At 44.7% G+C, this 22,652-nt stretch overlaps 1 protein-coding gene across 8 annotated transcripts in view; it reads left to right on the top strand.

Moving 5' to 3' along the window:
* LOC143333933 (SRC kinase signaling inhibitor 1-like) overlaps positions 1 to 22,652 on the top strand; it is a 95,826-nt gene that overhangs the window by 33,620 nt on the left and 39,554 nt on the right. For 4 of the 8 annotated variants that reach the window (XM_076752330.1, XM_076752328.1, XM_076752326.1 and 1 more), the window contains exons 1-3: positions 1,457 to 1,617; positions 21,356 to 21,385; positions 22,270 to 22,616. In XM_076752330.1, coding sequence (XP_076608445.1) covers positions 1,593 to 1,617; positions 21,356 to 21,385; positions 22,270 to 22,616 — 402 coding nt within the window. In that variant the 5' untranslated portion in view covers positions 1,457 to 1,592. Of the gene's footprint in view, positions 1 to 1,455; positions 1,618 to 21,355; positions 21,386 to 22,269; positions 22,617 to 22,652 lie in introns of those variants that run through there. The other 4 variants (XM_076752329.1, XM_076752327.1, XM_076752331.1 and 1 more) reach the window with 3 other exon arrangements.

The raw sequence follows: 22,652 nt of genomic DNA, 5'->3' as shown, positions 1-22,652 counted from the left end.
ACTTCGCCACAGGGCACCTTGTTAGTGTAAAACGCAGTGACATCAATTGTTTCATTCCATTGCTTCAGTTTTATCTTTCAATCAATGATTCTCTGAATTTTATGTTTTGCATGTGAAGAGTTTGTCTGATCAAAGTTGTGACACTCTCTCACTCTCATCACAGAACCAGCCTCACAGATTAGCAAAAAGTCACAGTTGAGCATTAAGCGTGACCCTAACCTCACAGACACACACACAAGCTCACTCACTCAAAGCAGATTCTGTCTCACTGCAGAGATTAGTTCCTGCGATGCGATCCGTCGGGAGTCTTCACCTTGAGGGCTGCTCTGACCTCTCCCTGCTTTTTATGAAGGCCTCTCAGGTGCAGATCTGGACTGAATCTAACATGTTAATTAAACATCGTAGCTATCTCTGCGGAGCAGAAAGCAAAGCCTTCCCCCTCATGCACCCCTGATTTTAACCATGCTTGTTGGTCAGTGAAGCTTCTGAGCTCCGCTGAGTGTTGACATAGACGTAAGCACAGGCCCACTGGTGTTAATTACCACAGCACTCTTCTCGCCTCCCCAGCCTGTGATTGGCTATCTTTATCTGAGCAAGGAAGCACCCGGGGCCCGTGTGTGTATATGCGTACATCACTTTGATGGGGCTCTTTTTATTAGAGCAGATCGAGATGCAGAGATTGACGAGATCTTTACCATTCCTGTGGGCTGCGTGGCGCTAGCTCTGCTGTTATAGATTTTAGAGATGGATGAAATTAAATTTAAAGACTCTTTCTCAGGTTACGTCGAGAGAGGGAAGGAAGGAAGTGGGGAGGGCGAAGCGGAGGCAGATGGTGGAGAAAGGGGGAGGAGGGGAGGTTGATGAGCGGAGGACTGGGGGGAAGCGGGCAGGGAGCGGAGGTGTTGCTGGGGTGACAGGAGAGGAGGATGAAGTGGGACGTGCCAGTGGAGCGTCAGTAATCTGCTGCTCTGGCTGGCTGACATGACAGTCAAAAAAAAAATGCACACATGCACACACACACGCACACACATACTTCTTCAATGGCCCCCAGCATACAACCAGTGTACACAGGTCTGCAGGAGGTGGCCAGCAGGAGGTGACCAGTCTGCAAGGTGTTTGAAGGCCACAGTGAGCCATGTTTTTTTTTCCTGCTGCCCTGCTAGCTTGGCACGGCCACTCAGATGGACATAATGAGGGAAATGGAGAGAGAGAGAGAGAGAGAGAGAGAGAGAGAGAGAGAGAGAGAGAGAGAGAGAGACAGCGAGACAGACAGCCAGGGACACACAATCAGAAAGAGAGAAAAGAGACAATGTTCAGAACTGGCAGCCTTACTTCTCTCTCTCTCTCGCCCTCCCGCTCTCTGTATCTCTCTCCCTCGCTGTGTTTCTTCCCATACTCCTCCTCTCTCCCACCTCTTTCACAATCCTTTTGTCCCTCCCTGCCTTCCCTCTCTTTGATTTTTTTTTTTTTTCTTTTCTTTTTTTACACACAATATTCTGCCTAAGCCAGTGTCCCAGTGAGGTGGTGACGGCAGGGAGATGGGTGTAGGGATGGAATGAGCTAGACGAATAAAGAGGGATAGAGGAGCACGGATGGAGAATGCTGGGAAACCCTCAGGTGGGCGCTTGGAGTGGTCCCCTCTCTCCTCTTCCCTCTTTTGTGTGTCCCAATCCTGTTCGCTTTTGTCTTTTCACTCCATTTTCTGTCTCCTTCTCCCCTCTCACTTTGTGTTCAAGGCATCCTTTGAGTTGGTGCATTTGCTTGGATGCTTGTGGCATTTAATCTTGATAACCTGCAGCATTGAGGGACTCTCTGCATGTGTGTGACAGTGTGTTTGTGTATTTGTGTGATTGTGGTTGTTGTCATGAGAGTCACGTAGCTCTGCTGTCTGCTTCTGCCTGCCTCCTGTATGTTCAAAGGCTGTGGAGCTCGGTGGCTCCTCCAGGACTCAAGCTGCTGCCGCCGCCGCCGCTGCCTCGTTCGTGACAGGCTTCTTCACAAACTGTGTCATGGCTTCCCGTGCACCCTTTGGGACTTTTTAAGTCATTTGTAGCCAGTCAGTTTTAGTTCATCTGATTTCTATTGTTGCTGCTTCTGCTGCCACGCTGATTCATATTTGCACGATTGCGAGAGCGAAAATGTTTTTGTCGCTGTTGAAGCATATTTGGATTTACTGTTTAGCTCCTCTGTGAGGGCTCCAGCTACCCCTCGTATATCGAACATGTCTGTTTCCAAGGAGATGTCAGCTTGATAAAATAAAAGCCCTCAGTCAGTCACTCCATTTTCCAACTATGCCTCATTTTCATTCCCCTGTCCCTCTGCTGTCTGCTCATATTAAGTGACAGTGTATGATCTGGGGGAACTAGTTGGATGAGGTTAGCAGGACAGCTGGGCCAGCTAGACTGGTTATTCTTCATAATTATACCACTCTAATGACCTGACTGACAGCGTGTGTGTGTGTGTGTGTGAGTGCGTTGTTGGGTGACCACGATGCTCACAGGGCTACAGGGACACTGATGAGCAACAGGGATGTCTCTCGCTAGATATTCCTTCATGATAAACTTGCATGAAGACGATTGTGGTGAGACGCGAACACACCACCTTCACACTCCGACACAGAGATATGACAGTAATGGGTGTGTGTTGAGGGTGTTTTTGTGTGTGTGCCTGTGTGTTGTGGTTCTCATTAGCCCACAGGGTTTTTGAGTCAATAGAGGCCAACACCTCTCCTCCCTTCTTTTGTCTTTCTCTTCACAGCACTGACTCGCAAATTAGGATGTGCGAGTGTGTGTGTGTGTTCGCAGTGTGTATATATATTTCAAGTGTGCATATATCAGTGTGTATGAAGTCTGCGCAGTGATCCTTGATTTACTACTTGGCCTTTTCTGGCTCTCTTGTATTGTTGTGTCTCCAGAAGAATCTTTTCCCTCGTTAATTAGTCGAGTGAACCTCTAGAGTTTAAGTTATTATTTATTCATCATGCCCTCAGTTCAGTCTCATCACTGAATAGGGAGTTAATGCGTGTGTGTATGTGTATGTGTATGTGTGTGCATGTAAGATCAATGCCGGAGGGGTGCAGGGTGCACAGAGTCAGACCATCCGACACGCACTCAGAGGAGTACTCTTTTAGCAAAGCAGCGGCTTGAGAGATTAAAACAAGGCAAACTCTCTCTTCAGAAATGGATTTCCTCATCCACCTCTTCTAAACACACCTGCTCTCTGTTCATGAAATGAGTTTAAAGGATTCGAGACAGTCAGAGAAAATGCAGTGGGAGATCAAAAGTGAGCAGCTGACACTTGTGTTTGTGCTGGGATTTCTTTAGTGTGTTAATTGTTCATTCCCGCTCTGTGGATGTGTTGGTGTAGGAGTGTGTGACGGTAGAAGCTTGTGGGGCTTCTTATTTTGTGACTACCTTCCTACCTACTTTAACTTATAGTAAACATTTACTGTAGCACTGTGGCTGATTCTTTTCATCAGTAGTTGCTCTGTGAATTACTTATATAGCACCTTTCTAAACACAGTTACACATGCTTTACAATAAAAACAGAACACATTTAAAGCACAGAGTAAAAGGAGTTTCAATGTCATAAGTCGCCAAAAAGTAAATGTACAGTGAATTACTTGTTCAGTCTATAAATTGTCAGACCCCAGACCCCAAAGTGATGTCTTCATATTGCTTGTTTTGTCCGACAACAGGTGGAAAAACAAATACATTGAGTCTGCCAGGATGTAAAATGGAGCAAAGCAGCATTTTCTGACAATGAATAATCCTGAAACAGTGAATGGTTTGGATTTTCCCTTCATTAATTGCACAATGTGAACAGCCTAAATGATTATTTGTGTGGTACCAAGTAATGAGCGATGCGTCTTTGCTCAGGCTCGCTTCTCTCCAGGCGAGGGTTGAACTTGAAACTCCGGATCTGCACTGTTTGTCACAACCGTGGAGAGGAGCAGCGAGATGTGCGGGTGAAATTGGCCGTGAAGAGAGAGGAGAGGGGAGAGAGGAGATGAAGGGCTGTGGCAGTATTTCTGAGAGTTCCATCTTACCCTCAAAGTGATGTTTCCCTTTTGATATATTTTCCTTTTCCTGCGCAGTCACATTGACACGACACGAACAGTCGACCTCTGGCGTTCGCTCTCAGTGGGGATGTGTTCTCACCACAAGTGTTCACGCTACATTTCGAATTTATCAGCAGTGGCAGTTGTTGTTTTACCTCCAATGCTTGGAAATGTCCTCATGCCTGCGTTTTTAGTATAACAACATCATGTTTATGTATTTTTAGCAACACTAACATGATACTTCATTGATCTGTATTAGGAAGTCCTCCACAAGGAGATCAGAGGTCAGCTTTAGTCACTGGGCAACATGGCTGAAGCTTGTGGTTGTGAAGCTGAATATTGTCCAGCAGTGGAGCTTGAACCCAGGTCCTCTAGTTGGAGGACAAGCTTTCATCTCGCTGTGTCTCTCGTCTGTCCATGAATACACGCAAGGGTGTGTTTGCTATAAGCTGCTAAACCGCCCGCAAAAAAAAGATCTCTAGTGTCTAAATCATGTCGAAGCAAAACCAAAGCAGGGAATTATGAGAATTTAGATTATTTGTTTAGCTTAAACCTTTGCCTCTGAAAATAATCTGGTATGATAGCCTCAATAAGAAGGACTTTCATCCTCAGATTTGCAGAAAAACACACAAATCAACAAAACATTGTCCTCTGAAGACTCAGCAAACAAATGTCCGATAAGGGAAAATGATCAAGTGATGACATTTTATATCCAAACGGTCGAAGTCCACCACAAGTTCACGGGTTTATGTGATATTGACGTGCAGGTAATTGTTGTTGTATCATGTGATGAAGCTCAGTGAAGACAGCATGTCTCTCACTGGAAATTACCATACATGTCAGTATAGCAATTTAAAAAAGAAAAAACACCTGCCTAGCTACATCTGTCTGGTAATGAGCAGGAGGCAACGTGCAGTGGATTTTTAGAGGTGTTCCACTGAAAACACCTGCCTGCAGTGGCAGACGTTGACACTACGAGAGCAGTGAGAATGAAACAAAACAACGAAGTTGCAGCCAACAATTAAATGAGCTAAAACTCACTATAGATTCAAGTGATAACTGGCTGTACGCTACGAGCTAATCCTTTCACATCGACACATTGATTTCACGCTGTTATGTGATGCATTAAAAAATATAGATTGCTGCTGCTGTAAGTGTCAAGGATCTTTAACACCTTGATCTGCAGCCGAACAAGTTCCTCTTGTTATGATAATGGTTGTATATACCACTGTTATTTCTGTCACTGGTGTTTTTATATGTCTAAATTTGTCAGGGTTGATGTCTATGTGAGTTATGTTACTGTAATCAGTTATCAGTAGAGGAGGTGGCAGTGAGGACTGGGTGGACCAGACCGAATCATTAAACCAGTCAGTGGTAATGATCAGTCCGTTTAAAGCAGCTTGGGGTAGCTCTTTGCCGATGGCTTCAGATCTTGATTGAGCTGTGGCTCTGAGCCTCCTTATTCATTCAGCGACAGCTTTATGTCCCAGTGATCCACAGTGTAGCGGGGCCAAAGGGCCTTGCTGAGGTCACGGGAGGGGCACCTGGGGGACATAGGTTTTGGCTGATCTGTGCTCATGCTTGGGTAGACTGGGTTTGTGGGGCTTGAAATAGTTTGTGTGTGGCAGAAGGTGGTGGTAGGGGGTTGACATGAGGGCCAAGCCGTAGCTAGAGGCGCCATCTACAGACGGAGAAAATGGAGCATTTGTGCACATCTGCTCCAACTGGCCACGGGGTGAGAGGAACAGCAGGTCAGAAACAGAATATCACCAGATGTCAGCTGGAGATGTGAGCGGTGAGAGAGTTTTTTCTCATTAAAGGCAGTGAGTGTTGCATTTTTAAGGGCTGTAAGGAAGGGATGCAAATACGAGCAGAGCAAGTCTAATAGGGACAAAGAAGTTGGAGAACATGCCGTGAGTGACTCACAAGCTTTTAAGCAGTAACTGGAAATATCTCAAAAGCGTCTAGCGAAGCATGAACAGCTCTAAAGTCAGAACTCGGAGAGAAAGCGAGAAGGCGGCCAAAAAGGAGCAGGGAAGGGAAGACAGAGTGGAGGGAGGTTTTGCTTTTCAGCACTTAAAAAACAGCCATGTTTTTCAGAGGATAACTCAAGGTCATTTTGGTGTTGGGTGTGCATAAGGAAGAGTCAGGACCCAGTCAAAGAGGCTGGAGTGAGAGATAGTAGATGGGGAGGCTGACTGATAAAATAGAGCTTGTTTTTGGGAGATCCATCTGTTTGTCAGTCCGTCCGTCTTCCGGGAGTTCTCCGCTGAGATTAATGTCCTGCCATCAAATCCTAGACTCCATCCTGTCAAACACACGCCCCAAAGCCTATTTATAACCAGACGCCCACTCACAAACACTAATGAGTCTCAGGGTGACAAATGGTTTTGGAGAACACCTTGCACACCAGCTTCCTTCCCTCTGCTCCCTCCTCCCCCATCAGTCATCCAGCCCCTGGCCCCGATGCCAACTTCTTCTTTAAATCTTTCCCTCTCACCCTGATTCCCTGTGTCCAAACGTCCTCGTGCCCCACTTCTCCCCATTCTTCCTCCAGTTTTGACTTGTTTTCAGTACTCCCCTTAAACCATCAATTTGTCTCCCCTTCACCAACCTCTTTCTGCCAGCTTCTGTATTCCCATTTTCGTCTAAGTCTATTCTCAGCCTCTCCCCTTCAGTAGCTGCCTTTGTCTCTCAGTCTCCCTTTCTGTCAATCTCAATCTCTCTCTGTCTCTCAGCTAGTTGTGAGTCAGTGCTAGTGCTTACTGGATTAGCCATGGGCTCCTCTGCCAAGTGTTCTGGGGCTGTGGGGCAGAACACTTAACAATTGTCAGATTTCAGTTTCATTCAGCCAGTAGGTGGCAAGAAGAAAGGGGAGGAAGTATCACTGAAACAGAGACGTTTCTTGATGTCTCCATTTATGTTAAATGGTACCGTGTTCTCATTGTTAAGGAGTCTTAGCCCTCCGAAGCAGTCCCGCTTTAGCTCCTAAGGCGTGATAGTTGGTCTGTGACTGTGTGTCCGGGGAGGCAGCCCTCCCGCAGATTTGACTGACAGCATGGGGCCTGAAGCTTGAAGGAGAACATCCAATGAGATTTCCCATAGGACTCATCATAGATGCCATTTTAACTTGGGTAAATGTTACTTGGTGCTCTGAGTATCTGTGAAGTGGAAATGTTAGCATGCGTGCATCAAAGCCCCACAGCCGTTGATCACATCATACAATAACTAAAAATATACAAGCAGGAACATTGTGGGAGCATTTAGAGATTAAAAGCGATGCATCATTCATGACTCAAGGAATCAAAAAGTGCATTTTGATCAAACCTTTCTTGATGTTTGAGTGCTTTTATGGGTCTCCTGTAAAGATAAATCAACCATGGGAAAGGGAAAACTTGTGTTAAGTGATTTTCTGATTTTCTGACAGTATCGCTGTAATCAAAAACAAAGCAAAGTCGCCTCAGGATACCTTTGAACTTCCCCCTTTTTTTGCTCTGATTTACCTTGACCGCTGAAGGAAAGTTTTGAAGCGGCGATGGCGACATTCGCTAATCCTCGTCCTGCTGTGGTAAGACATTTGGGAGTGAGCCGAGACGTCGAGGTGTGTTTGAAGGGGACGGAAACTTTGCTGCTGTTTTTCTGACTTTCACCAAGGAAAACTGCAATTTCCAGCAAAAAACCTGTATTGATCCATTTATAGGTTTCATTTTTGTCTCAATGCATTCGGTTTCATGTAACTTGTTCAAGCCTGACCTGCGCTTTGTACCTCTCCTCTGTGGGAGGAACCGGTGTACGCCTGTGTGGTGGTTGTTTATAACACCGGGCTCGTCAGGGGGCTGTCTTTGCTGTTTTTGTTTGTTGCAGTGGGCGCTGTGTTGTGTTGGCAGTGACAGCTTGTTAACGTCTAACTCGTCATCTCCTCCTCCTCTTTCGTGCCAACTGGTTGCTCTTCCCCGCTCACCTACACTACATCGACATAGAAGCCCACGCATCTATCTGTACGGCTGCCCCGCCCCTTCATCCCTGCGCAGATCAACCCAAATCAGAGGCTCAAAACACATGCAGCACCCTGGGAGATGAGAGATAGGGAGGGAAAGAGGCATGACAGGGAGGAGGAGGAGGATGAGACCGCAGTGCCGGCTTTAAGCAGACAAAGAATGAGCTGATACCTTTGAATAGTCTGTGCAAAGATCAATGGACTGTGATGACTGAATGGAAAAACCAGCATCCAAACATAGATGCACACATGGCATGCTGGCATATATTACTGGACTTATGTGTATAGAAGAACAGCAAGTCAATGACACACACGAGAGGCGGAGCAGTAATGGATGAGCAGGACGTACAAATGGAACTGAGTTAAGTCAGGTCAAGGTTATACGACAGCACAGTACGCAAGACATTTCAAAAGCACAAGGACAGGGAATGATGGAGGAAAATGTGCCATTATCGCAGCACAACGCTGGAACTGAGTAAAAGAAGACACAAATATTTATCAGGGGAAACTCGTGTTTTCAATTTCAGTTTGCAGCGAATGTCAACAGACTGTCTTTCCTTATACATCGGGAACAATTTGCATTGAGAATCATGAATATTCTGCTGCAGTTTGTTTGAAATATAAATCAGTTATCATCACTAACCTCAGGGATGTCCATGCAGAATCTACACTAATGGCTAAAACTGATGTAAGGCGGGTAAGAACTTCCAAGTTTGCACCTGTAATCTGCAGCTTTGTCATAATCAAAGAACAGCAAAGTAAACATGCGATCATCTTTTCATGCACCATATTTCTCAATAACATTCTGGCAGTGGCTGTAATCTGATTTCTATTTTTAGAGGCTGACTTTCTGACTCTACACGGGGTCAGATGTAAAAGGTAACGTCTGTCAGGTAGTGGCATCTTCGTGCCTTCTCCTCTCTGACGGAGACAAACAGGCAGGTGGCGGGGAGGTGGAGCAGTTGTTTTGCAGAGTTTACACGAGCTCTTCTGTAGCCCACTTTGTGATATCCTCTTGGGACTGGTGAAACAAGCAATTACTTCAACACCCCACTAGGGACTGCTGTGTGCCGCTCGTCTCCCTACTCATTTTGAGATCACAAGAGGCGTGACAAAACAGGCTGGAATGCCAGATATGGGATTTCATCACAGATCTGTGTCACAGTTTTCGCTTTACTTCAAATATATGTGGCATCTTTGTATTTGTGACACTATTTCAACATGTGTACTTTCTGATCGGGGCTTTTAAAACATGATTGGCAGAGAAAAGCGAGTGGAGTTTAATTTGGATTCTGTTAACTTCACAGCCCTCTGCAGGAAAAGCCATTTCCTTCAAGGCAGCCTTAGGAAAATCCACCACCTACCTCCCATCCTCTGATTCTCCATTTGTCTTTTCTCTGATCTGATGCCAGCTGACAGAGAGCAGTTTGTACTGTGGCACATGACTATCAGCATCATAACACAGATCTGTGCCATGTTGACTCGACAACTTGTAATCTCTGCTGCCCTGCTTGTGCCACATCTGTCACTGGCTGTGTCTCTCACCAACATGCCTGCGCAACCTTGCACTGCATGCTTGTCAGATACATATGAGTGTGTGTGTGTGTGTGTGTGTGGGTGGGGGCGAGCTAACTGCAGACAGCTTTGTAAAACAGCTGACCTGTTGTCAAGGCGACCGATCTGCAGTGACGGCGGCTGTCATGCTCGCCTCGGCTAATGACTGGCTGTTTTGATTGATCCCATTTATTTCTTTTTAAGTTTCCTTTTGGTAATTTTTTGCCTTTTGCTCTTTTGATTTCTGGCAGTACTATTCCAATTACGCTGTCGGGGTAATTCCCACCAAAGAGAACAATTGCTCCTGTTATTCTTATTATTTGAAGAAAAGCTGCGCTTCTGTTACTGCGCCTGCCTCCTGCGCCAGGTATGAGCCCAGAGAGATAATTGTATGATCCCAGCTTCTTTCCCAGGGTCAGAAAACCCTGCACAGATAAGGACAACTGCTCGAGGGGCTGTGTTTCGCTTCTAGCAGTTGAGGCGTGTTCTGAGGCTATTAAGGTCATTCATTGTCCGTGTCTTCACCAAGTACCATCCCAATTTGTGCTCTTCAGTTTAACCTTTACCACTCTCCCCGTTTCACTCGCCTTGTTTGAAGGGTCTGAGCTGTTGCCGCACAGTTTTAAGGTCTAATCACCTGGCGTCGAGCTGCATACCTCCGCACACCTGTCGCCAGCAAACACACTACCAAAAGACGCTCTGTGCCTATTAGTCAGCTCCAAAAGCTGTCATAAGCAGCTAGCGCACATTTGTCTGTTTTAAAAGTCAAATATACAGACTGGTGCTTCGATTTAATATCATATCAAGTACAATGGCACTTGCAAATGTTATAATCCCATTAAATGATAATGCTGCTGAGTGAAATGCAGCCGAAGTCTGTGCCAGCAATGCTTTTGTCACAGCGGCAGATGAACTCCAAACTCATTTTTCACAGTTTCGCTGCCCACGGTCGCTCCTGTTTGGCTCGTGGAGCTGAAGGTGTCCTCTCTTTAACGTTTCCCTTGTTTTTTCTGCACCTCTCCACCGCTCCTGCCCGCATCTGTTCAGGTAAATCATTTAATCAGCTGATGTAAGTGATGAATGAATTTCGGTACGTAATGTAATTCGCCACTTTGATTGATAACCCGTGGCCAGAGCCTAACTAATCTGACAGCAGATGTGTTCCTGTGGGAGAGCGCTTGTTAGGTTAGCCCGTTGGCTCTGTCTGGAATGAGAATGGCAGCGTGCTAATACTACAAGAGGCTTGGCAGCAGGTCTGCCGGGAGTGGAGGCAACAAACTACATGTCAGAGCCAGCTCAGTAATCCTGCCCCGTAAAAGAAGTAACCTTAACTGCGCTGCTACACCAGCAGCTGAGATCCCCTTATTTAACCAGCAGCAATGACAAGATTTACTGCAAATTACACATCATTACACGATCATTAGAAAACCTTAGGCTCCCAATCTGAGCAGCACAAATCAGGTTTTGGCTTTCACTCCGCTGAAATGATATTAGAATAATAATAATCTTGTTTTGATGCTTAGTGTTTAATTAGATACAAGAACAAAAAAAGAAAAAGATGACATTTGCAATTACCTTGCATTTGTAATGGAGTGCTGTGTTTGTCTCTTTGGCTCTGGAACCTGCCAGTTAATAGGGGTTAATTCAATAGTAAATAAACAAACAAGTAAATAATAGTCCAAAGTGTGTCAGGTCTTTAGTGTTGGTCGAGTGTCAGCCTCACATTAAGATCATTGTCTGGTCCCGCTGATCGGACACGCCCACAGTTGTTATTGGATGGGATGTTTTATCTGTAATGAAATAAAAAGTGGATCTAAACAGCTGTTTTGTCTTTAACAACTCTTCATACTCCAGAAATGCACTTCATCTATTATCCACACTGTCTGGTCGTCACAGCAAAATAAGCTGATTTTCCCCCACAAGAAGAAAAATACTTAACGCTTCAATCCCGTGTTTTCACGTTATGTCTCTTTATTTCCCACCTCTCATTGTGTACTTGCTGGTTTTGCCCAGAGGAGCATTTTAAGAGATTTTGAACTTGAAAGTTGGTTCCTGCTGTACCTTTAAAAAAAAGCCATCCTAGCTCTCATTTGTGCACATGCAGTCTGGAAGTTTTGACACTTTGGTTTCCCACCGACAGTCTTTGCAACATTCCCGCAAAATATTGTTGTATAATCAGCCGGATGCTGTCAGTTTGTTGGCCTCTAGAGGCAGGAAACAGTAAGAGGTTCTGACCTGTCCAGAGCCGCCTTAACGAACCTGCAGTGGGTGATGTACAGTAACAAGAAATACTGTCTCACTGCACAGAAATATATTTCTAAGACTTTGTGCTTTGCTCAGGCATTCCCTTTTATAATGATTTTTTTGTTCTTTGTTCTGTTGTTTCATTACATTTTGAAAGGAAATGTAATATTTTGACTCTATCAGTGTTTAAACTGTATTTTTTTATGTGTATACAGACCACGTTTGCTGAGCAGCAGCAACATTAACAGATTAATGAAATGACAGAAAGTAACAGGGACCGGCAGATACATTAATAAAACAGACAGCAGACAGTGTGCGGTGTGCAGGCTCTGTGAAAGCAGTCACAAGCAGGCCGATTATTGAGCTCTTGAAGTTACAGTTTATTACATTCGTAAACAATAACTGTGATTGGTCTTGATTTAGCTGGTGGGCGATATTACTACCAAGGTGTGTTTGCTTTGACCTAAAAGTGCCCGTGGACTGTTTCTGTAGCCAACATTTAGTTTTACTCACCAGACCACATTGTGTGTATCCTCAGGGTCTAACAAACACGTAGCTGTCTATTTCCTTCCTCATAAAACATTTTCTTGAACATTTTGCATTGGCATTGTTCCCATCCATGTTCATTTGCGAGCAGTCCTTTTCCTCCCTGCCTTCTCTTCTTGACCTCGGTGCCTTACTGCCACCTGTGCTGCAGAGCGGAAGAATAATGTGAAACCACTGGCTTCGACGTGTATGCAAAACAGGGACCTGCTTAGAAAAACATGGCGTCATAGTGCTACTAGAAGAACATGCTGACAGACACACGACCCTCGCATGTCCTTATGGAGTTTGAATGTTTCTGCTTAGTCTTTTTGCACATTTTTGCTCTTTTTCTCCTCCAGTCATTTCAGATTGTTACCATTTCCCACCTGCCCAGTTGGGTTCCGCCGGTCTCAGCCGCCTGATCCCCTCACCCATCAGCACGCCAGTCTCATTTCCTCATTATCTCCCCTGCATATATACCAGTCCTCTTTTCCCAGGTGTTTGCCAGATTGTCTCATGCTCTACCCAGTCTTAGCACTCCACCTCGCTTCCTGCTGTTGCCTGCTGACTGATTACCTGTTGCCAAACTCTGCTTTGAACTCTTAACAAGTCAATGATTGATTGCTCTCAACTGCTCTGCCTCTTTGTCTTGCGTCCGAGTCCACATCTCTTGTGTGGAGAATTGCTACAAATGCCTAATGTGTAATCGAACAATTGCCGATTTTTCACATTGCGGAGACAGGGAGAAAAATTAGCATTCGCTGGGTTATAATTCTCAATTGGTTCCTCACTGCAAGCTACCCGTTTCACATTATATGTAGTTTTTGATTCATTGCCGTTAAAAAACATAGATTACAGGCGCTGTAAGTATTAATTTTAATGACTTTTGATGTCATTTTTACACCACCAATATAGTATGCATTTCAAGCAAGATTCTGCACACAGTCATACTGTACACACAAGGCAGAAACACCATTGTGAGAAGATTTATAGCTCCCTCACTGCCTTCTTCCTCCGCCGTTGCCCCCGCCTTCATAATAACCCTGCTCATCTCATGAATATGCAGACCCTCAGTGTATCAGCTCAGATAGAGAAGGCTTCTTAAATCTCCCATTTATGTCCTAAGATTTCTCTTTTCTGCTTAAGCGGCTCGACCAAATTTCACCCCGTCAGTCGTATTTCAGTTAGCGGCTGCTTTGCAGAATTTTATGCTCCTACGTTCATCTGGGTGTCTGTGTGTGCATGTGTGTGTAAGTTAGCATGTGTTTTGTTGTTAACATTATAGACCCTGTGGGACTAATAATGACCTACTGGACTTGAGCGAGTCAGTATGGCGTCCTTTGCAGTCATAACAGGAGTATCTCTATTACTGGTGACCTCCGCCTGAGTGTCTTTCTGCCCACTTTTTTTTTAATCGACTGTGGCTCCCCCTGTCTGTCAGGCGAGGTGGTGCACAACAGTAGTTCGAGTGTCTTTAGTGTGTGTACCTTTCCTTTCAAGTGTCAGTGCTTTGCCTTTGGTTCATGTCTGTTCTGATGTGTGAGCGAGATAAGAGAACAGCTGGCAGATTCTGATTGGACAAGTGTTTTCATCCACCTGCCTCAACCAGAACTGGCCTGTTTGCATGATAAACAGTCACAGTCAGCCCCTCAGGAAAGTCTGGCTTTTTCATCCTCCTTCTGCCTCCATCCCCTCTCTTTCTCCTGAAGTCTCTTTTTCTGTTGCCACATTAACTTGTTTTCTCACCTGCGGTAATTATTTCATTATAATAAACAGCTGCTTGTTGGCTGTTTTGTGTTTTGTTTGGGCATGCTAAATTAGTGTTTTTTTATGCTTGAGAAAGGGACTGTTAAGCTCTTCTGAATAGCAAATGTAGCAATGGGGAAAAACTCCTGACAACAGTTCGAAATACAGCATTAATGATTAAAACAATTATTTCAAATCGTGAGAAATGTCTAAATAAAGTCTGTATTTATAAAGCACAGTCCATGGTTGTCAGAGTTCACTGTGTACTTCTTGTAGGACAAGAAAAAACAATTGGATGGTACCACAGGTGACGGCGTATCCCAACTGCAAAATCGGTCTTTTATGCTTTGTTTTGTTGCTGCTTTCATCACTGGCTCAGCAGTGCGCTGCATCGTGCTGCTCTGCTGAATCCATTGAGATTAACTTGAAAGCGCTCCGGCCGCTGCTCTCATATGGAAGCAGTACCTCCATCTCTGACAGCTGCAGGATGAATTTAACATGTACAGATAGACACGTGTTGTTTCCGTGTGTTCCACTGTGAGTGTTTTGGGGGGTGTATGAAAAGGCAACAAGTCCACTTTGGGTTTAAAGTGGTGCTTGTAGATTGTAAAGTAACAGAGGATGAAATAAATAAATGCAGCATCCCATCTGTCAAAGCAGTCTTGTTGTCCTCCTGCTGCTGTTCTTCGGCCTTGCTGCATTTCACTCTGCATACAGGAGGTCCGCTGTGGTTACAGTAATACTGCACACAAAAGGACAGAAGCATACATTTGAGGACCTGCATTTGAGCCTTTGTTCCAGCCCTGTCAGTGCTGAATAACTTAACATCTCTAGAGACTGTTCTGTAGCTGGCACTGTACTCTGATCTCCACGAGGGCAGGAAGAAACATTCCCAGCACTGATCAATAAGGTATCACATAACAGTAATAATAATGGATGGTCATTTAGCATGTACATATGCAAGTAGTTCAGGAAATATTTGACAGGTCTGCACATTTCTACACTATCTTCAATCTGCTTTGTGTGTGTGCGTAATTTTCTCTGTGTGTGTTTGTTTATGGTCGATATTTACATATATATGGCAGCGCGCCAGGCTTATTACATTGTCCGGTATGTGGTTGTATTGTCAGCAGCAGCCTTGTCGTGATGTTATGGTGACTCAGGCCGGGAGTCCGCTGTCTCCACCATTCATACTCAGTGTCTGACACCCCCACCTGTGTTTATGGGCTGTAATATAAGCAACTATGGACCAAGTTCTGTGTCGTGTGTGTTGTTTTGAGAACCTACTTTAGATCAGCAATTCATCATAATGCCAAAGTTTGGTCATTTTTTTCGGGTGCAGACTTCAAATCAATCTATACAACACTGTATAACTGCATATTGATTTTTATTACATGATGAAATTACTTGAAATAACAACAGTGACTGTAGTATGTGTGTGTGCTTTGTTGTCAATAATGTAAAAACACTGGTGTTGTGTTTTAATGAGGAAAACAGCTGAAGGTTGATTCGTGCTGCACTGCTTCCCTCTCCATGCAGTGCTGTTTAGGTCTTTGACTGAGGCATCTTCCGCGTGTGACTACCAGTCAGTGTTGCTCCCTGCAGGTCAGAGGTCCAGGCACCACTCTCAGAGGAGGTGAAGGTTCTCTGTATACAGGCAGGCATGGAGTCTCCGCGCTCTCCAAACATCTTATTTTCACTCTACCATCTCTTAAACTCTATTACTTCTGCCTGTCTCCATCTAGCATCTTATTGAGGGTAGCATCAGCCTCCCCAGTGAGGTAAACTGAGCAGCACTGATCTAATGAGGTGTGGCTGGAGCGTCTTCTTCCTCACACCCAGTGGTGGTGGTGGTCGTGTGCTGACTACCTTGGTTCGAGAACAGGCTGTAATTAAGAGGCTCTTTCACCTGCTGCTAGCCTGCTGTTATTCCAGAAAAAGACAGGCAGCTTTTACTAGGATGACAAGCGAGACAGAGGTGCATTATGCCTGCTACCTCCACCCGTACCTCCCCTTCTCTTTCTCCCTGTTCGTCACATTTATATATCATCTCTTGCATTTATCCTCCAGTTGAGTGCACACACACTTGTTGTTTTCAGCTACAGAGGGCCCCAGAGATGTTGCAGTGGAGCCGTAGCACGCTCTAATTGTCTGAGTGCGTGCCATTGTGTATTAACAGGTGCTTTGCTGGATCCGTATTACTGCTGCAATTTTAACTTGGCTGCCTTCACAGTATTCCCCAGCGCTGCTCAGGGAAGCTCGGTTTGGAGGTGGGAGGGTTGGTGGGTGAGAGGCAGATGATGGATAGACAGAGGAGAGCAATAGGTGAAAAGATGGGCGCGTCACGTCTTGTTGTACATTTTTAATGATCAAAAGGGCGTTCCCATCACCGTGTGCAGGGCAACAGATTGCAGTTGTCTGTGTCAGTTTTACACAAGGCAGCCTGGAGCCTTCTGATTGTCTCGGCCTGTTCCTCCGTCCAGCAGTACAGACATTCAGGCTGACCTTCTTCTGATGGCTTGCTCTCGCTGCCCAGCCGTCAATTTCACCCCTTTTAAGTCTCCGCTCCTCACACAGCACTGCCTCGGAGCTTTCAGAGATTGCCTTAATGGAGAGAAAAAAGGGAAGTGCACATGCCCGCTGGGTTATGTGTCTTTATACCCGGAGTCTCATCGTTTTAAGTGAAGAGCACGCATAACCAGTGAGAACGCTGAAAGAGCGAGATAATAGAGATAGAAACAAAAGTTCCTTTTTCAAGTTCAGTCACTTTTTTGCTGGCTATTCATTGAAATCCAAATGTCTGCCTTAATACATCTGAGGTAGCACATTTCAAGGGTTGTTCAACGGCTTGCGGTGAATACGAAGAGAGTCACTTGCCAGTGACTTGTTCCTTTTGCAGGATTGGTAATTATATAGCAGGGACATCATAGATAGCCTGCACATGAGATGCTGTCAGTGTGTTAACCTTACAGGCTTTCTAACTGTCCTCATGGCTGCAGGTAATATGGCCCTTAGCTATCATTTTAAAGTTTAATACATGCGGAACTGCAGCCCCCCAGTTGGTTCTTGAGTGGTGACCTGCAGGCTTTTTAGAGGCCTGATTGGTTGTTTTTCCACTCGGTGTTATTTAATCCAGCCACACCCCTTTCTCCTTCTAGTTATTTGTCTTAACTGTTCCCACTGGAGCGTACAGACTTACAATTGCCAACAGCTGCAGGCATTGCTGATTGGCTTATTTCCTGTTGCCTGTAGCCTTAATAGCCTGGTGCCGAATTTGCTGTTTTCACCTGCTTCGACTCGATTTTACCTCTTCCATCCTTCTTTGCTGGTTATTATTCAGCCGGTCTATCCGCCCTGTGCTGTCACAGCCGGCATCCCACAATGAGCCCTGCCACGCTTGCAGTAAATTAGGCTGTGTATCAGAGGGAAGAGCTCGCCTTGCCTTCCCAAACCATCTGCATAACGACAGACCTTCCACGGAGGACACTGCACTATCAGAGGAACTTTAAAAAAAGACCTGGCTCCATTTAATAACACGACTCAACATGGAAGAATAAAAGAGTAATCACAAGAATAATCCCTTTGCAGAGGAGAAACTATAAATATGACAGCACAGAGAGATGACTGGAAGGATAGATGATTGAAGGCTTGGTTTAATTGTGCTTAACAGTGAAACATTAAAGGCCATTGTGGGGTGATCTGATAGAAATGAGCTAACAGACAAAAGAAAAGTAATGAAAATATATGCTCAGATAAGATGATTGGGTACAAAATCAGCAACAGAACCACACAGGGGTTAAAGGCAGTAGGCACCATATTTCCCCTCTATATGAATAAATAAATACATGTATTTTATTCATGTCAGATGTTGCTACATTAATTTAAAGAGTGATGAGAACATCTCTACAAGAGCTGTGAGACACAGATCACAGTAAATTACATAAAAACAAAAACAAAAAAAAACAGTAATGGCATTACTAAACATTATTGATTGATAATTAGTTGTCCTCACAGCTGTCTCGACATGATGGTCTAGACAGAAAGTTCTGTTTGAGGTACTTCTTTAAGCTGCTGTTATGTTTTTCAATGTATTACCTTCTTAGTTATTTATGCAGCCACGCTGCTTCTTTTCCTCGACGTCGAACAGTATACTGTCGAGACTATTCAAATCACAGCTAGAGAAGACCTTGTATGTGCCACAGAGGTGAGACAGTCACTATTCAGAGAGCTACATTTTAAATGAAACACATAAGTAATTAATTTTGCAGCCACAAAGCCCTCGATAACAATCTGTTTGGTGTCTGAGAAACTGCTTTAACAGACCTTTTTTAAGTTTTTATAGATGTTAGAGTTGAAACATTGAGTCACTTTTTGTTTTGGACTATTGGTTGAATAAGAAGAAGAAGAAGACAACATCTTGGACCAAATAAACCAAATAAATAATGTTGATAAATAAGACTTAATTATCTGAAGATTAGTCGATAATGTAAATGATGATTAATTGCAGCCATAATACACATTAAATGCATTTCCCACTTTTTTCACAGCAGAAAGTACATGCATATTTGCCTCCTAAACAACATTTACATGCACGTCCAGTATAGCATTAATACTGGGGTGACTCATGTAACCTCAAGCTGTAGCTGTATGTGTGACAAAGTGTTTGAAGTTCCTGTGAATTTTGATTTAGCTGTTAAAGAATCCACAGCTCTGTTTGCATATGTGCAGTCTGCAGCTTTCTTTCCCTTCTGTGATGCCTCTCTTACCCCCTCCACTCCCTCTGACCCACTTGTTTAACATGCCCAAAATATAAAGCTACAGCGCCTGCCTCTTCCAAGTCCATCAAAGCACACCCAATCCACTTTTCCCTCTGACCTGCTGATTCTCCGTTCCATATGTCCATGCACATGATGAGCAGCAACTTCCCTTCCTGAGTTGAAAGTCTGGTTCAGCAGGTGACTGAAGAGTGGAAAAAAAAAAGTGAAATTTAATATTATGTATGTGTTGATGGCTGTTGTGGGTGGTTTGGCAAATACCCCATGTCACGGATTGAGTTTCCCTACATATATAAATAACCTAGTGAAGGCGGTGGAGACGGTTGACTCAACAAGTGAAAAGTTGAGAATGTGGCTCAGGGAAATGCAGGACAGATCTCCATTAACTGTCAGGGGAAAATGGCGTTAATTACAATATATGAAAAAGTAAAATCATCTTCAATCTGTGGACCAACCTGCTCTTGTGGAAGGATGTTTGAGGCTTAATCTTTTTTGCATAAATCCACAAATGGAGTTGAACTGCTTCATCAGGCTGTATTGGCTGCTAAAAGCACTTTTTTGTTTTGCCTTGCAGTATCTTTTTCTCTGCGCAGGTGATTTCTCCTTGCCTGTTTGCCTTGTCTTATCTCTCATTGCCCACTGCAGCGGGCTCTTTTTATTTAGGCAGGTTAATGCTCTTGACTGTGCTCCCTATCTGAGCAGTGCAGCCCAGGCCTCATTGGCTGGGCTCACAGATTTTATCAGCCGTGATTACGGACTCCCCTTGTCATTCAGGTCTTCTATTATTTCGTTGACCAACATGCTGCACCTTTTCCTGGAGGCTCGGTGTCTTTGCAGTTGCAATTTGGTCTGCAGCAGACCCAGACTTGCTGACAGACACATTGCATTCTTGTGATAAAGCGTTTACCAGAAACCCACCCATCAAGGCTCTTTTATGTAGGTTTAAATGATGCTGGCATTGCGTGGGCTTGCACAGATTGTTTTGGCTGTCAGGGTTATTGTCTGGCAGCTTATGTGGAAATATATTGACTGTGAATGACGAAGGTGAAGATGAATAACCTGTTCCCATTTTCTATTCTTACTCTCCAACCCACACAACTTTTACTCCTGCTGTGTTCAAGATGAGAGCTTTGTATACCCTGCACTGGATCTGGATCCACAAACTGCGGTTTGGGAAGTTTTTGGGCTTTTTTCCAAACCATTGGTACAAAGAATAGCATGGAGTTCATTTTTTTGGCAGGTGTTTGGAAGCCATTAACTTGTTTAGTATTTTAACTGCTGTTGGGACTTAAACTTTCTTACACTGACACCTATAAATGTTACTGATATTGTTTTTTTCATTCTCTTTGCAGCTTTAGGCCGCATAGCCAACTCAGCTTTTCACTGTCGTTCTGGATGCTCTCTCACAATAATAAGCCATAGTACATATGTTCGGCTTTGCCAGCCATTGTAATGGGGCCCTTGAGTCAGGTCCTTGTTAGCTGATGCACAATAAGCTCCAGCCTAATGAAGTGTAAAGCAGAGATCTGGGAGGCTGTGAGGGGGCCAGATGAAAATGGCCGGTGGCCTTGGTGCGCGACAGAGAGCTCAATGCTAATGCTATTAGCCAGGAGGTCAGTCCATTTCAGTTCACCCCTGCTCAGTTTATCAGCACTTCATAATGTGTTGGATGTAAGGGCATGGTGTTGAAACAGCAGATCACACTTGAGTGTGATATCTCTCAGAAAATGAATAGAGTGAGAAATGGGTTTGCAATGAGCGCGCAGTTTGATTGCCGCTGCGTTTAAATGATCGTGGACCTTCTGCCCTTAACAGGCTTCCTCTGTGTTAAGGTTTGTCCACTGGAGAGCGTTACAGCTCTGCTGGGCCTCCATCTGGCCAACTTCCTCTTGTCTTCCTCCGCGTTCATTAACAGTCCATTTGTTGCTCCTGCCCCGAGGAGCCTCCCTCTGCTGCTTGCTCGCTCAGCTCGCCCTAATGCTGCTGATGAGCCTTTAATGTACAGATGGTCCACTTCATTCAGACCTATTAAGCCTCAGCACTTTCTATGCTGTTAGTTTAGTTTTTTTTTTTATTATTATTATCCATATCTGAATTGATTATTTCTCTCTCAGAGTTAATTTTCTATGTGGTCAAAAATGAGTAAATGTCTTGTGATTTTAACAAACATTATCTATGAATTATTTCTGTGTGCATGATATACAATATTCATTTACCATTCTGCGGTTTATTGTAAGACACTATTAGTATTCATAGAAAACCATTTTCCCATGTGTTAACCCTTATGAATACATAATAATGCATATATAATGCATTAAGTAATTGTAATGCAGAGAAAGAGCTATCCTCTCCACAATAGCTCTTTTCTGACGGTCATCTGACGTGTTCTGGTGTGTTTGCTTGCACACCTGTGCACAAACACACAAATTAACCCTTGGCATGTTTCTCTTCTAGCCAACGCCGGGGCCTGTTTTCCTAAGCAAGGTAACTCACCGGGCAAATGGCTCCCTGCTCTTTAATCACGCTTTAAGTTCATTTGTTTTTCCACTCTCATTTTTTTTTGTGTAACCATACCGTCTCCCCCCGGCTGTCTTCCTTCCCTTCCTGTGTGCCTTCCACCTTGGGCTGTGGTGTCTGTCAGTTACAGCTCTGATAAAAGGCCAGGGGCTGTCAAGAGTGACGCGCCTCCTTAGAAACGGACACCAGAACGAGTAACCTCCAGACAAGAGACAGTGAGAATATGTAGAGAAAGTGTCAGTGGGTGTCAAGGGATGCAGGAAAAGTTCAGAGAGATGGACGGGAGTTGGTGAGAAAGAGCAAGAACAAGGGCAGTTATGAAAGAAATGTTCCTCCGTGTTCCCATCTGACTTTCAGTCACTTCAGTTTTCAGTATTTTGTTGTTCTGTGTTTCCGAAGAAAACAATGCAGACTACTTAAGATGACAAGCAAGCATATCACAATGGAATATCCAGCAAAACAAATTCAGTTTGAGCCTCTGCCTTTGATCTATTGTAGAAGCATTTTACTTTTCTCATTTTTCTTCCCTTCAGAACTTGAAATCAATAATTCTGCAGGGAACCGCTCTGTCCTGGTGGCAAATAGTCTAACATCCCATCCCATTTCTCTCTCTCTCTCTCTCTCTCTCTCTCTCTCTCTCTCGTCCTCTGTGCCTTATTTTTTCCACTCTCCTCCTCTCTGCTCCATTTGTTTCCACCTGTGTGCGCTTGCTCTGCGTGTATGTACGTCTCCACCCTGAACTCTCTGCATGTTTGTGTGGGTGGTGATTCACCTCTTTCCTGCACACTTTCCACCCCTTCCTTCTTCTTTTCCTTCATCCTCCCTTCCTTTCTTCTGTCCTCGTCCCTCAGATCCCGAGCGTGGTGGCAGTCACATGATCTCCACAGATGACTTGGAGTATCCGCGGGAGTACCGGACGCTGGGGAACAGCGCTCGGCGCTTCTCCAATGTGGGCCTGGTGCATACATCAGAGCACCGCCACACCGTCAGCGCCGCCCAGAGCCTGGAGGCCCTGACCAACCTGCATAAGGCTGACATGGAACGCAAGCGGGACGCCTTCATGGATCACCTGAAGAGCAAGTATCAGCAGCAGCAGCAGCTGCAGCATCCGCACCACAGCCCGCACCACAACCCGCCATCGCCCTCACCCTCCCACGCCAGCATGAGGGGTACATCAGAGCGGTCTGCACGAGAACAGGTACGTAGTTCTCCTCATGAGGATTATAAGTAGAAT

Source organism: Chaetodon auriga, chromosome 16, assembly GCF_051107435.1.
Source record: "Chaetodon auriga isolate fChaAug3 chromosome 16, fChaAug3.hap1, whole genome shotgun sequence".
Taxonomy (NCBI): domain Eukaryota; kingdom Metazoa; phylum Chordata; class Actinopteri; order Chaetodontiformes; family Chaetodontidae; genus Chaetodon; species Chaetodon auriga.
This window is presented reverse-complemented; position numbering and strand designations above follow the sequence as displayed.